Source organism: Cynara cardunculus, assembly GCF_001531365.2.
Source record: "Cynara cardunculus var. scolymus isolate 2C chromosome LG 12, CcrdV1, whole genome shotgun sequence".
NCBI lineage: Eukaryota > Viridiplantae > Streptophyta > Magnoliopsida > Asterales > Asteraceae > Cynara > Cynara cardunculus.
Genome location: NC_037539.1, coordinates 4,007,337 through 4,023,159, shown reverse-complemented (window position 1 = coordinate 4,023,159; position 15,823 = coordinate 4,007,337). Strand labels below are relative to the sequence as shown.

Genomic DNA, 15,823 nt, shown 5'->3' with positions numbered 1-15,823 from the left:
CTCTGGGTGGCCTTTTGGGAAAAGGACAGAGATGAGTCGATTACCACCTTCATCGCTTTCCGCCACTTCCCGCCTTTTTGAAGGTCTCGATTATTGTTATATAGAAATCCATGGCCCAACGGTCCAAAAATCATCTACGTAATCCGTTAAATGATAGTACGGAAAAAGATCTTATTCATCTTGGTTCATATATTTTCCTTAAATATCTTATTTGAATTTTTTTTGTCTTTTTATGTGAATGTGTCTGTTGTCGATAATATTGTGATAATTATTTCATTTCATCGTGATAATGATTTGATAAGTTGAAGATTTTTATGATGTGCTAATCATCTAATAATTATATGGTTTTTGTTGTGATGCCAGTGTGACAATTGAAAACTAACGATGATCACGTCTATATTCATCGGTCTGTCTCTTTATTATGTGATTTTGTTGTGATAATTATTTGGTACCGGTTAACATATTATATGTATGTGATTTTAGAGATAAGGATGTCACCAGAATTATAGATAAATATGAAATCACATGATTCTCCTTGATTAATTAGTTTATTTTATTTTTATTTTTATTATGGGTTAAATAATTTGGAAGCTCATAAATGTTTTTGCATTCTCGTAAAACAGGGGTATTCTCGTATGAATATATATATATATATATATATATATATATTTTGCATGTGAGATGCTTTAATTAAATATTTAAAAATGCATGAGATTAGTTATAATTGTTTTAATGGTTGCTCTTTTTATCTAATATTCAGAAAAGAGGAACAAGATTTCAAACAACCTTTTAAATAGTCATATACTCACTTTAATAATTCCATATATGGGTTTTCATCTTTTCCTACAGACATATAGTTAAAAAAAAATTTATAATGGTTATCAATTAATTCTAGATAGAGCGAATATGTTTCGTTTTGTAAGATTGGGTTCCAATGAAAGGTATAATTAGGGATCTTCAGATTAGGATGAAATGCATCGAGATAAGATGCACCAGATCAATTCCGTAAGAAAACGCACTTCATGGGTGGGCAAGAGATCAAAAGTGATCAATGGACCAGATCCCTTCTTACGCTTCTCATGTTAACTCACATTCTCGCATGATTCTTCACCTCATCTTGTATGTGTGTGTGTATATATACATATATTTGTTTGTATATAATAATATAATATGACGAATGGTCATCTGAGAAGAGAAGTTATGGTGAGAAGTAGAGTTATTCCTGTCCTGCCATAAATAGGGTCCCAGGATTTTATAGTACATAATAGTAGTAAAAAAATTGAAAATAAAAGAGATACAAATTTTTTAGTACCTAATAGGATCCAAAAAGAATTTTGTATGATATAAGACTCAAACATATATTAATTATTAAAACGGAAAAGAAATTCATGAAAAAGTTAATTGGTCGTCTTGGTGCTTCTGCAAGTTTTTTAATCTAATACAAAAGTCTAAAACTAACTGTTTATAAAACTTTAATATGTTATCCATCGTTCATCCCCACTGATTTTTTATTATTATTCCATTCGTATGAATTCTATTTTTACATTAGAATATACTAGATTTTTTGTTATCAATTAAGAAAATTCCTACATTTGGAAAAAAAAAATTACCAATCACATGAGACGGTCCAACTTATATCTATATTTAAGGTTTCAAACTACCATTGGCTTTTCATATATTATTGGCTTCTTATTACCTAATATTGAGTGTATGAGTCTTAAGCATTTTCCTACCTCTAAAACAAAAATATAATCTCAAGTTATAACCAACATGGGTTTTTTATTCCAAGATTGATGGTTTCAAAAAAATGTATTTAGCCTTAAAAATTCTAAAACGGTAACAATAGAAACATTAACCTAAAAGTGAGATGGAAAGCCAACTGATTTATATTGATTGATATAGAGTGTTACTCCAAACAATCAACATTGTGACCTCAAATAATGTAAATCTATATATTAAAGGTATATGTTATATGTTTTTGTTGATTCAAACTCTCTGAGTGATTTGATGATGACCCTACATACTTAGTTAGATATCCTTGTTCTACTTTTGTTCGGTTTCAGCGATTATCTCTAAGCCTGTTCAATGATCGCTTAACATATATTGTGAAGTTCTCAAAGAACAAGTATTCCTCAAAGACAAAACTCACACCAAAAAAACCTTTAGTGATGTCGAATAAGTAGTTGAGGACAGAGGCATAACACTTTGTGATCTGAAGTGAATTCCCTTGTCTCTTGTTCTTATATCCTTTTATGCAAACCGTGTGTTTCTTAGATTATTTAGATTATGTTTTGTAGTTTTTCATGATGGGATGTATTGACGATGTTATGTAAAAATAATATGGTAGATACTATTATAAAAACAATTTGTAATTAATTTTGCTTTTGGGAGTACTCTATTAAAACGGTTTTATATGAATTATTATTATTTATTGAATTTAATGTTATTTCTAATGATAAAAATGATAGTATTAGATATTATTTTCGTACTTATCAAGGGACCTTTTTTACATATCGCACAAGTCCTATAAAATATCAGGAACAAACCTGCTGAAAAGAATAAGAAGATATCTAAACTCTTGATCAATTTTAATTTAATGTCCACCCATGAATTGCGCTTTAGAAGGAAATTAATCCGATGCATCTCAGTACACCTCATAAGTGTTGACATTTAATTAAGATTGATCAAATGGTGGACATCTATTTTTACGCTTCTCACTAAAACTTTATTTCTCATCAGAACCCAACCCCATATAATATAACAAAGACATGGTATATAATATTTTTTTTTATATTTTTTAGTATGAATAAGACACAAATTATAAGTGTAAAAAACGCCCCCTAAGGGGCTGTTTAGTAAAAAAAAAATTTGGGCAAAAGAATGATCAGATACGATGCTCTGACCAAGTAAGTAACCCTCCCTCTTACCGGGTCAACATCTCGGTTAAACAATATTATCTCTTAACCCGGTCAACACTACTTACCTGATAAGATGTTCTAAACACTTAATCAACCCATAAGTTAATGAATTTTCATTAACTTTGTCAGCTATAACGACTAGGGGTGAGCAGCGGAACCGGGTACCCGGCTATAGAACCGGAGCCGCCGGTTCCAGAAACGGAACCGATATGAGTGGTTCCGGTTTCGGTTCCTAAAATACGGAACCGATTGAGAATGGTTCCGGTTCTCAATTTTTCGGAACCGTTACCCGCCGGGTACCCGATATTTTTCAATAAAAAAATAATAATTATTTTTTAATACCAAATTTATATTAGGTTTACATCTTAAAAGCACGTCGTCATCTTCAATCTTCATCTAAATTCTTCATATACAATGATTCGTATTTTTTCAAATTGTGTGTTCACTTGGATTCATAGTATGTAATCGTTAAACTTTGAACAATTACTATTATAATATGTAATCGTTAAACTTTGAACATTTTCTATTAGTCTATTATGGTTTGTAATCGTTAATCAATATTTGTAACCATTATTCTGTATAATTTGTATTCTTGCTTATTTATTTAGTGTTTTGGCAATATTTTATTTTTTATTTCTAAATAACAAAATTTTAATATTTTAGGAAGCGGGTACCAGGAACCGAAACCGGTTCCCGGCGGTTCCGGTTCCAAAAATTTAAGAACCGCTCTAACCGGTTCCGGTTTTGGTTCCAATATCTCAAGAACCGCCGGTTTCGGTTCCAATATCTCAAGAACCGCCGGTTTCGGTTCCTGTCAAAAAGGACGGGTACCCGCCTATGCTCACCCCTAATAACGACCATGATGATAAGAAATTGATATCATAAAAACCATATACATAATTAAAGGAGTACATGGATGTTAAAACTTTTAACATACCACAAGGACCAACACTCTATTATAATTTTATAATGGTTCTGGTCATGAACAATGTCATTTTTTAATACTGGTTGTTTAAATTGATGTTATGTATGTGTTTATGATGGTTTTTTTTTTGTATTTCTAGACTTGCAAGTTATACATGGGTCAAAAAGACTTTATTCTAAATGTGGTTATCATATATTGGTATTATATACAAAAAGTTTCAAGAATAATAGAAAGGGTAGAGATCATGCTTCGGTTTTGACTGAACACACACAACATGAAAATTGTTAGGTTAATTTGATACACAAAACACAGTGTCATTAATTGATGTGTTCATCTCGTGATGCCTTTATAATGACATACAACAATTTTAAACAAATAATCTGTTCCAAGCAAGTGGACATACAAGCGTCGAAGAGGAAGATGACAATTATTGGTCATTAGAATGATTAAAATGAAATTTCAACATTTAATGCAGACTCTTCGTAAATGTTTTCATCAAAGAGAGGTCATAGAGCCAACATCATCTGATGCAACAATAAACTGTGATCTTAATATGATATATGCTTTTGTTTTAACTAGATGGGAAGACATTTCACATGATTCTAGAGTTATATGATTTATGAGATTCACCTATTTTCGTGAGATTATTAATTAACATTGAACTTTCACAACAAATACTGTTTATGTATAAAAAATACCGAACTTTTACAAAAAAAACACTATAAAAATACAAAAACAAACATTCACAATATGTTTTTATACATACCTGTCTCAAAGAAACCAATTCTGCCATTTGCCCTTATCGGCTAAATATTTATACAGAAAGATACATAAAAGATACGTCATTGTTCTTTATCAGTATCTCATCAAATTGTGTATGTATATATTGGATATGATGGCCGAATTGTAAATTTCTTTTGTCAAATTGGTTTATCAATGTCTGTATATACCGATGAGCCTAGAAGTTACCCCCAGCTTCAATCTTTATGAAACCGAACTCAAATGTGGAATTTCGATTGAAATCCTAAATTCGCCGGTGTAGAACAACAGCGACCACAAGGGTTTTCTTCTCCCACTGACAGGTATCGATCATCGCCTCTTTTGATTTCCATCTTGTTGCCCATTTTAGTTTTCTTTCTGATACACCCAACTTGCGATTACGAAACCTAGATCTATTGTGTATTCTTTATGGTATGTTCCGACATGAATTGGTTGATTGATATGGTGTGCATATTGTTTCGTCATGAACATTTGTGGAAACTTCATTTTTAGAGTGTTCTAGAAGTCAATTTGAATCACAGTAAGTTGGATGTACTAGCTTTTTAAATTTAAATGTGATACATTTCCATGTGTTGGTTTTAAAGGGTTTCATGATCGATCAACCTTTAGATTCTTGTTCTTGAATCTTTTGGAGTTGAAAACTTGGAATAAATTTGAAAGTTTGACAAGAGACTTCCTTTGAAATTAGCATAGAACATACTACCTTTTTATATTAAGATGAAATAGGGGAAAAAGTTGCAGATTCTGTGATCAAATTGAACGGCGCAAACCTTTAGTGATGACAATTGGGCCAATCAACATTTAGCTTGCAAGTTCACGAAAGAGATGAGTTGCAATAAGAAGTGACATCCCAAGAATGGATTTGTTTTGATCTATGGGGACCGAGGAAGTAATATAACTGTTTAATCTACTGTCTAATTGAGCTAGATGTAGGATCTTGGTCCTGCTTGCAACAAAATGATACCCTTTTGGCTTTTTATTTTTCATTTCAACTTGAATGTCTTCAGTTCTTCCAATATTATTAGAGATGCGCTGGGATGGCTGGCTTATGCATATGCATTTCAGTTCCTCATTGTTATGGAGTCTATTTCATGTATGAAGTTTATTTGCAGCAGGTACCGTGTAGTTATTAACTACTTCCTCCTTAAAGAAGTGCAATGCTAGACTTGACACTTAGTTTAATGAGAGTCTTTGACAAATAATCAAATACCTAAACCTGTTAAGGTGCGTTTGGTATGCAGATTACATGGGATGGGACGGGACAAAAGAAAGTAGTCCCATGTTTGGCATGCCATAGACAAAAAATACATAGGACAAGATGGGACTATTTTTAAATTTCATGGGACAAAACTTGATAATTTTTGTTCCACCAAAAACAGGTGGAGCAACATGGGACTAAATATAAAATCGACAGAACTTTTTTACTGAATAATGGTTGCTAGAAAAGAAAGAAGGTATATTTTCCCACACTGCTGGTTGGTCAAACCAACGATTACTTCTCAGAGTAATAAGGAGATCCTTTTTCTAGCAAACAATCCCTTCCTACTTGTTTGTCCTGACAGATAGAAAGAGAGACCCCAAAGAGCATTCTTTACTGTACCAATTTCAGTTTCAATTTCTGTGCACACACTAGAAACGTCGATCATACCCATTTATTCGGTTGCTTGGTCAGCATAAAAATACCTTACCCGCCCTACATAACAAAGTCCCTTCCTCTGTCAAGATGCCAGGTTTAAGCCCTTCTCAAGGTTATGCATATAAAATGAATAGCAATGGCTGAAATCACCTTGGTTACTATTAAATACTCTATTCTTCGGATAACGTTTAATAAATTTTCACATTTAGTTTCTCAATTGGTTCACATATTTTGACAAAGATCAAGACAACCAGTAAGGAGTAAGAATTGTATTTTAGCAAACATCTTTCATAGTTTATACCTTAAGATTTCTTAATTTTTGTCATTTTACAACTAAATGCAACCTTTTAGCTTTTTTGAGATGCGTTCAGCTACATCAATCTATTCCCGAGAGCACCAAGAAGGAAAAAGTTGCCGCGTCTGATAAGCAGAAGAACAGAGTTTGCTTGAGAGTATCTGATTCACTAGACCTGAAGTTCCAACAGACAGGTATTGTGTCTAACACATCTTATGCATTACTTGAAATGATCTTGATGACAGAGTCTTTGATTGGTAATTTCTGCTGGATTTTGAAATGACCTTATTACTCGATGGTAGGAACAGACACTGTTTTCTATTTGTTGGATATAAGCACGTTCTATAATTTTTTTTGGATAATGTGACTGCTTTATGTCATATAAGAGAGTTATCTTATTCTTGTGTGTACTGTGCCTGAAAGAAAATGTGTAAATTTAAGGTCGATGTTTAACCAAGGAAGTGTTCGTGGGGAGGTTTGAGCCGCTAATAACAACTTGCTAATTATCCGGTTTAACATTATGTTTATAATTTCTTTATTTTTCACCCCCACCCGTAATCTGTATATTGAAGGGGCACGTTTAGATTGTTGTGTCTTGTAGTTGTAGTCATTTACATTTCTTGAAGGTTACAATGCAACCTATTATTTTCTATTACATATGCAAGATATACCAGAGTGCCACCTGATCTTCTTTCAAATACAACATCCACCTAGGATCAGGTGGTTGATTTGCCTTTTTGTTTGTTTGTTCGGTATACAAAATCATAGACTCCATTAGAAGCTATAAACTAGAAGAGGAGAAAGAATCAGAACTGTTGTTTCCAAATAAGTAAAACAATTCTTGAAAACTGTAGCAAGCAGTAGAAATAGCAAAATATAGATGTTTACTTGGTAAAAAAGGCCCTCATCAAGTTTAGCTTGTAATGAACACATTTTTACATCAATTAAGATATACTATCTCTGTCTTAAAAGCTACAGCTTCACATTGTGGTACTGCAATTGGTGTTAAGTGTGCAACAAAATCCAAATCAATTTTTCATATAGAAGTATCATGTCTAAGATTCTTATTTAATATAGCTCTCCTTTTTGAATAAAAGGAGTATTGGTATTTCTTTTAGAACTGGAGTGACAAGTATACACTAAAAACAATGAATCAACTTTTATTGTCCATCCATCCCTTTTTAGAGAGGGCTATTTCTATGAGTTGTTATGAGTAGCCAGTTGCCTTATTTCTCTAGTCACTTGGTTCTTGATGCCAAATACACCGAGATTACTTTTAACAAAGGAGAAACCTATAGCTCCCATAAAACTTGCTACGATTTCATTTTATAGAAAATATGTGAGTGGATGCACATTCTCTCGCTTTATGATCACGTTGTCATTCTTTCAGGAAGGAAAAACTGGTGAGTTTGACGGTAAGTTTGGTTGCCCCATAGATTTACTCTATAATAACTGAAAAGGTGGAAACTTGTTATTTGATTTTATATTGAGTTTTTGGATGTGGCTCAATAAACCAAACCATACATATGCAGTTTGTCCCACTCGGAGGTAGGATTTTTGGGACCGGGGGAGGGAGATGTTGCGACCTTTTTTTTACCTAAAGGGATAGAGTCGTAGAGAGGGTTTTTCTGTGAAGACTTTTGGCTTGCAATTCAAATTCTAAAAAGAAACAAGAGAGCATGAGACAAATGAAAAAATAACAAAAGAGTGCGTACAAACAAACATCAAGTACAATAAACAATGAAGGCAGTAGGGAAATAAGTTGAAATAAGCAAGGGAACACTAACCACGTGAAATGCAAAACTGACAACCACTAGGACAATATCTCTTTCTTCTAAGGGATTGCTACATGTTGGCCCTGACCCTCTCCACATCTACATTAGCTACTTGTCCCTACCAAAATCCGCTACCCTAGTGACCTAGTTCTATGATTCCAAGAACTCCTATCATAGGTCATGTTCTCGGAAAGGTCTAAAGGCCGCCATGGCGCCATGTATCTCAATGTTCAATTGATTTATCTTGATATATGAATCTAGTTGTCATTTGTTTTGGGTTTTTCCTACCATGCAAGTGATGCGCGTACATAGGTCTGGACATCTGCTAGCTTGAGTAGGCATGTCTTTTGGTAAAGCATGTATTCTGTTTTTGAAGAACAACTTGAGGTTTTTTCTAAGACTTGTTGTGTTGGAGCATAGCTTCTATCTCGATAACTATACAACTATTTTGTGTATATATGTAAGTAAATAGAGAAAACATAGTTTCAGTTATATCTGTTTGTATCCTTGTTAACTTTTTACCACCATTTTTTGTAAACTTATTTAGATATGTTACTTGAGTTGTTCTTCATTTCTCTATGTAGGAAGTTATTTGTGATTTGTTGGAGGTACTTGAAAAATCTTTCCGTGCATCCTCCTCTGACTTCTTATTGTGGTTATATATGGGCTGATTGCACATTTCATGGGAGGTGTAGAGGATGACGAACCACCCTCAAAACGTGTGAAAGCATCCTCTAGAGAACTAAGAGGTCTTTCAAACGGTGAGTGTCTAAAAGAACCTTCAAGTTGCTCATTAAGTGCTTCAATGGCTCGGCCCCTAGCCTCGCAAGGGGATGATGAAGTGATTAGTTCAAAAGGAGTTAAGAAAGTGGAATTCGTTCGAATCATAGCTGAAGCATTGTATTCTCTTGGGTATAGTAAAACTGGGGCTTATCTCGAAGAGGAGTCGGGAATACCTTTTCATTCATCTGTAGTTACTGTATTCATCCAACAAATTCTTGATGGCAGTTGGGACGAAAGTTTAGCTTCTTTGCATAAAATTGGCATAGTGGATGAAACTATAATTAAGTTGGCATGCTTTATAATACTACAGCAGAAATTTTTTGAACTTCTGGACGGAGAAAAGGTAATGGATGCTTTGAAGACACTGAGGACTGAGATAGCACCTCTTTCTATAAACAACTTCAGAGTCCGTGAGCTTTCATCCCTCATTTTGTCTCCTTCACACAGGGTCATTGATGGAATATCTGGTCAAGAAATGGTCAAACCGAAGCCTCGATCAGAGCTACTTGAGGATTTACAAAAGTTATTTCCTCCAACGGTAATGATACCAGAAAAAAGGTTGTTACAATTAGTAGAACAAGCGCTTGACTTGCAACGTGACACGTGCTTGTTTCACAATTCTTTGGTTGGGGAAACTTCATTATTAACTGATCATCGTTGTGGAAGAGATAACATTCCTTCAGAAACAGTACAGGTCAGGGCATCTCTTTCTTTTTCATTTTACGTGAAAACACTTGATATTTTTGTTTATGTGAGCTTCTCCAAGTCATATAAGCTTGACAAATAATGTATCATTCCATAATGACGCACGTCTTCTTGGGCACTGTCTTCTTCTCTCTCTCTCTCTATGTGTGTGTGTTGTTATTCATGGATTTAGGGATAACAATATCCAAACTAGGACAAGATGGCATCTAAAGTCTATGTTAAACAATCATCATGTTTAATAACAAGGCCTAGTGACCCAGAAACTAAATATAACAGAAATAGCAAACCCCCGATCTCTAAAGTTGTCTCTACCTGGAATTCCTTTCTAAGCTCACCTACCTGTATCTTGGAGGATGCATAAAAGCTACTTGCAATAGAGGAAGCATCCTAGCAGTCTGTAAATTTTCTATATAGAGTCATAAAAATGATTTGAAGGATTAAAAAATATGTTTTGAGGTTGGGTGTATAAATGTTGTGCTCAATTTTGAGCTTAGGAAGATTATTTTTCTCTCTAGCTTTTGGCCCACATTGCCTTTAAGTTCTGATGATGTTGGGTATGGTGCATTGCGAATGCAGTAATGTGCAGTTGAATTAGTGGGATTGTAGGCTCTGGAAGTGGTTTCTGATAGTGTCTAGAAAGAATTCACATGTCCCAAAGGAAGCATGCTCAAATGAATTTACTTCTAGTCACTAATACAGTTTTTAGGGGCTGTTTATTGATACTAACCGGGTAACCGCTTACCGGCTAAGAGTCACCACTTACCTCACCAGGTAAGATTCTCAGTTATCAAAATGGCATAGTAAGATTATTGGTAACCATCTCGTGCCCAGTAACCGCTAACCAGGTAAGAGTCACCACCTTCACTTACCGGATAAGATTCTTCGTCCTTGCCATGCCTCTTACCGGGTAAGATTCTTGGTCCTTGCTGTGCTCACCCAGTAAGGTAAGTAACCCTGTATAACCTTACCCGGTTAGCATTTGGTAAATGGCCCATTAGTATTAATGTTAATGCCCGAGTGGTTTAAGTTGGGAATTCTAGAATACATGTTTTTTTTTCTTGCTAGTTTGAAAGGATGATTTGGGTTCCAGAGACATGCATGCAGCTGATATAATGTTCCAATATTACCTGCATTTTTAGGCTTGGAATAAGTGAACTTCATGCTGGATTATTTCAAGAAGTAGAAGAGAAAAAGATGATCGGTAGTTCTAAGGAAAAAAACTGGAATGAATATATTCCTAACAATGGAATTGCTGCCTATATATAATAAAGCTTACCAAGATTATTCTAACAGGGAAGATAGTTACTTATCATAATAATGATGAATGTTTATACTTTATAATAATGATAAAGCTACTAATTATCTTAAAGATAATGATAAAAAGTAAAAAACATAACCACTCGCACTTGTCCTAATAATAATCCTACATGTAATTAAAATAATCAGCAATGAACTAATTATCATCATAATAATATAGATAATCAGGCTTTCACAGCCTCTTGGATCTGCCTAATCCTGCAACAGTAGGTTGGGTCTCAAATTGTTGGCCACCTGCGTAGCTGACCTTGATGACTTCCATTAATATGGGGTATGATGACAAAGTGTGAGGGAGTAACAAATTAGAATCTGCTACTGCTATAGGTTTAGAGAGATCGCTTTCGAAGGAGTAACAAAGTATTCTTTTTATTACTTCTTTTCAGCAAACATGTATCTAGGCTCTATCACACTTAAACCTCTCACGTCTCATTTCATCTCTGAGGCCTTCTTGGTAATGTTGGGCAGTTGGGCCAAGAACCACTTGGTGATGTTGATTCCAAAGCTATGCTGTTAATATCGCGATATATCGTCAATATATCGGCGATATATCGGATATCGGACCTAGGCAAAATATCGCTGCATAAATATCGGTCAAAATATCGTCCCCGATATTATCGGCGATATTTTCCGATTTTTCCCGATATTTAGCGATATTTTGATGTATATATTGGACCGATATATCGATTTTTAGGGTTCAATTATTTGGGCTTTTGTTATTTCATGGGCTTAGTTTTTTGGGCTTGGTAACATATATTATTAGGTCTGAAATTAATAGTCTGCCTTCCAACGGTCTTCTTCCTTTCTTTTCATCTTTACGAGTTACGACTTCACACATCACAGACACCTAGTTCACTTCACGAATCACGACTTCAGACTTCTCACAACTTCAGACTTCTCACGGAGTCACGGTTTGGCTTCTTTTCTCGGATGCCGAACCTATTGCTTGCGATTAGCTCGTTTTTGAACATTTTAGATGATGTGATGTTTTAATTTTGAAACTATATTTCTAAACTCTAATTAATGAATATTATATATATAATTCTAAGAAATATTTTGTTAACCGCTATTTTGGACCGATATATCACCGATATATCGCCGATATAACCGATATATCGAATATCGGTCCTGACCGATATTTTGTATTATGACCGATATAACAGCATAGTTCCAAAATCGTCATTCTTTTTGTCTTCTTTCCGGAAAAAGTTGTGATTTGTTTGGTTTAGTAGTTAAAACAGGAGAAAAGAAAAGTATTTTGTTAAATAAAAACTCATTCTAAGTTTGTTTCATTGACTTCTTTCAAAGTTCTTGCCTTTTATTGTTGATTTTCTTAAAACATGCATATATAGGATTGATTGTGTGTCAATATGGTTTCTTGGTTTATGAATACTGATTATTTTTCTTTGCTTGATATCATTGCAGATTCTGCCAGACCACCACGATGAAGTTTGGTACTTGCAGTATTCTAAAAATGGGAAATACTTGGCGTCGTCATCCAGTGATCATTCTGCAATTATATGGGAGGTGACAGTTTCTTTTCCTCTGTTAACATTTTGTTTGATTCATTATTACTGGTAAGCTTACTTTTATTATCTCTTCAGCATCCATACGTACTTTTACCAGCAAAGAGTTCGTTGTGTTTAAGGAAATACTGATATGACCTATAGAAGTGCTACTGATTGATACTAGGCCAAATCTCAACCACCAAAAGTCATCACCAAAATCACCCTAATTTCTTTCTATAGAATGAAAGTGTGAGGTAATTAACATTCGCTTTCCTGTTAATTAAATCATCTCTCGATGAGGGAAAATTGGTGAGGTTGATGGTAACATTGGTGGTTGTCATAGATTTTTACTTGATAGTAACCAGATCAGATAAGCTCAAAAGAGTGCAACTTTATCGAGTTAAAACATTGTTCTTCCATTTCTGTAGTTAAAAGTTGGTTCCAGATAGTTTTGCTAAGTTCCAATGGCCATTGCTTTTGTAAAATATGTTGCAACGACCAATGTTACAACAAAATCTTCCATTTTTCTACTTTTTCAGAGAGAGTTTAAATACAAGGAAAGAGACTGTTTATTAACGCATTTTTTCTACATGAAAGAAATGTGGTAAGTTTTATGATAAGTTGATGGTTATAGATTTTCCCTTATGATATAGTCCGCTGGGAGCCATGTGTTTCCAATTTCTTCTATGATTCACTCTTTTTGTCCATGATTCTTTTTATGTTCCTATTATGAGTTTCTTGATTTTGTTTCTTAAAGGTTAATTTGGAGGGTAGAGTCTCTTTAAAGCATAGATTAATCGGCCACCAAAAACCGGTATCATGTGTTTCATGGAGCCCGGGTGATGATCAGATCCTCACATGTGGTGCAGAGGAAGTTATCAGGCGTTGGGATATTTCGTCCGGTGAATGCCTTCAGGTTTACGAGAAGGGTCTCATTGGTTCTATTTCTTGTAGCTGGTCTCCAGATGGGAAATGGATCTTTTCGGGATTGACTGATAAAAGCATAATGATGTGGGATTTGGATGGAAAAGAGATGGATTGTTTAAAGGGACAAAAGACTCTTAGGATCTCGGACTTGCAAACGACTAGTGATGGGAAATTGATTACAATTTGTAAGGAAAATATGATAGTTATTCTTGACAGAGAATCAGGGACGGAAAGATGTATCAAAGAGGATCAAATGATAGTTTCGTTCACGTTATCTTGGGACAACAAGTTCTTGCTGGTTAGTCTTGTGAATGAAGAATTGCACCTCTGGAGTATTCAGGGCCATATTCGATTTGTTTCCAAGTATAGAGGTCATAGACGTTCTCGCTTCATTGTTAGAGCGTGCTTTGGTGGATTTCAGCAAGCGTTTATTGCCAGTGGCAGTGAAGATTCACAGGTATATTTTGTTGTGCTATTTAGGTATCTGAAAATGTGAATGAAGCACTCCCTCTGTTCCAAAATAAATGTTCACAATGAAAAAGGCACACGGTATTAGGAATGTGTAATCAATATATTTTTTAATATTCTAAATGACAATTGTATCCTTAATGATAAGAGAGTTAAGAATTTTCAATCTGATAATTAAGGATAGAATTGGAAAATAAACACTTATTCTTGAAAGTGGACACTTATTTTCAGACAAACAAAAATAGAAATGTAGACATTTATTTTGGGACGGAGGGAGTATGAAATTTTACAAATAGGTAGTGCCCCTTCCGTCCCAAAGAATGCGACATTTGCTTCTTCTTTTTTTGGTAACATTCTAATCCAAAATTTTCCATTTATTCATTACAAAAATTTGTAAGATTGATTTTCGTTCACAAGTTTTCTCTTAAAAGACGTTTTAGGCATTTGATTATTAGTCAAAGGCACTTGTTAAACTAGAGATGCGAAAAAAAGGCAAGGCCCGAAGCCTGGGCCTAGTTAGTCCAAATCCTGGTCTGGGCCAGGCCTCAAAGCCCGATCAGGCTGAGTTTTTGGCCGAAAAGCTCCGATTTGGGAAATCCCGGTTAAGCCTGAAAAGCCAAAAGCCCCAACCTGAAAAGGCCCACTGGGGTCCTTTTCAACCCCAAAGCCCGGCCCGGCCCGGCCCAGGCCTAAAAAATCCTGGGCCTTCTTTTGCTCTCTGGAAACAGGCTTGGAAGGCCCAGGCCTGAAAAAGCATGGGTTGTGCATCTCTATGTTAAACTATGTGTCAGAAGTCAATTTGCAATTTTGTGGGATGGAGGGAGGATTTATTTGTGGAAGTACTGGATCTTGATGATACTCCCTCCGTTCCAAAATAAGCGTCCACATTTCTATTTTAGTATTGTCCCAAAATAAGTGTCCGCTTTCAAAAGTAATTGCGTACTTTCCAAGTCTACCTTTGGGACGGAGAAATTCTTTACTCCCTCTATTAATTAAAAGAAATGTAATAAGTACACATTTCTAAAACTGTATGCCTTCTTCATTGTGAATATTTATTTGGGATGGAGGGAGTAATATCTTTTCTTAAATGCACGAGCATGAAACATTTGTTAACAATTTTGGTTGGCCGATGATCGACTTGTAAGCCACTTCTCTTTATTAACTAAAAGATGGATAATAACCAATTTCTGTAGATTTACATATGGCACAGAGGATCAGGAGAGCTGATAGAAACATTGGGAGGCCATTCTGGTGCTGTGAACTGTGTCAGCTGGAACCCAACGAACCCACATATGCTGGCCTCGGCTAGTGATGACCGTACAATACGCATTTGGGGACTAAATCACGTCGACACCAAATCCAACAGTTGCATTCCTCATTGTAATGGAGCAAATTAAAGCAGCCTTACTACTCATAAGAAAGGTACCAAGAATTCACAGATTAATTGTTTCTTTTCTTGCTGTTGGGTTCATGTAGATACCTTTGCTTCCTTTCCTTGCCAACTAGATATTTATAATGACAATGTGAAATGCTTACTTACTGCTTGATTAATTTGATTTCCATTATTTTCTGAAGCCCCATAGTTCATTCTGGGGTTGTATACGGGCACAAACTGGCTAGGGTTCGAGTCTAGCAGCTCCAATGTTGGTTCGGGAATTTGGGTTTGGGTGATAAATCAATAAAATCTGACTTGTAGAAAACACTTTCCGAACCTATTACCACCTCGGTTTCACGAAATTTACTTGAGGATAATCCAAATTCCCTCTGGTTTTTAGGCAGAAAACGAGAA

General features: G+C 34.9%; 1 protein-coding gene across 5 annotated transcripts; it reads left to right on the top strand.

The window, feature by feature from the left end:
• The first annotated feature begins 4,749 nt into the window (after nt 1-4,749).
• Nucleotides 4,750-15,608, top strand: LOC112522567 (WD repeat-containing protein 26 homolog). 5 transcript variants are annotated; one of them, XM_025131771.1, is made up of 6 exons: nt 4,750-4,925; nt 6,611-6,748; nt 8,914-9,806; nt 12,557-12,658; nt 13,397-14,023; nt 15,228-15,608. In XM_025131771.1, exons 3-6 carry the CDS (start codon nt 9,012-9,014, stop codon nt 15,429-15,431), a joined length of 1,728 nt encoding a protein of 575 aa, XP_024987539.1. In that variant the 5' UTR covers nt 4,750-4,925; nt 6,611-6,748; nt 8,914-9,011; the 3' UTR covers nt 15,432-15,608. The 5 variants fall into 5 exon arrangements, with proteins under 5 accessions (XP_024987539.1, XP_024987541.1, XP_024987540.1 ...); XM_025131773.1 differs by having other exon boundaries at nt 4,756-4,925; nt 6,631-6,748; XM_025131772.1 differs by having other exon boundaries at nt 4,756-5,738.
• The last annotated feature ends 215 nt before the right edge of the window (nt 15,609-15,823 follow it).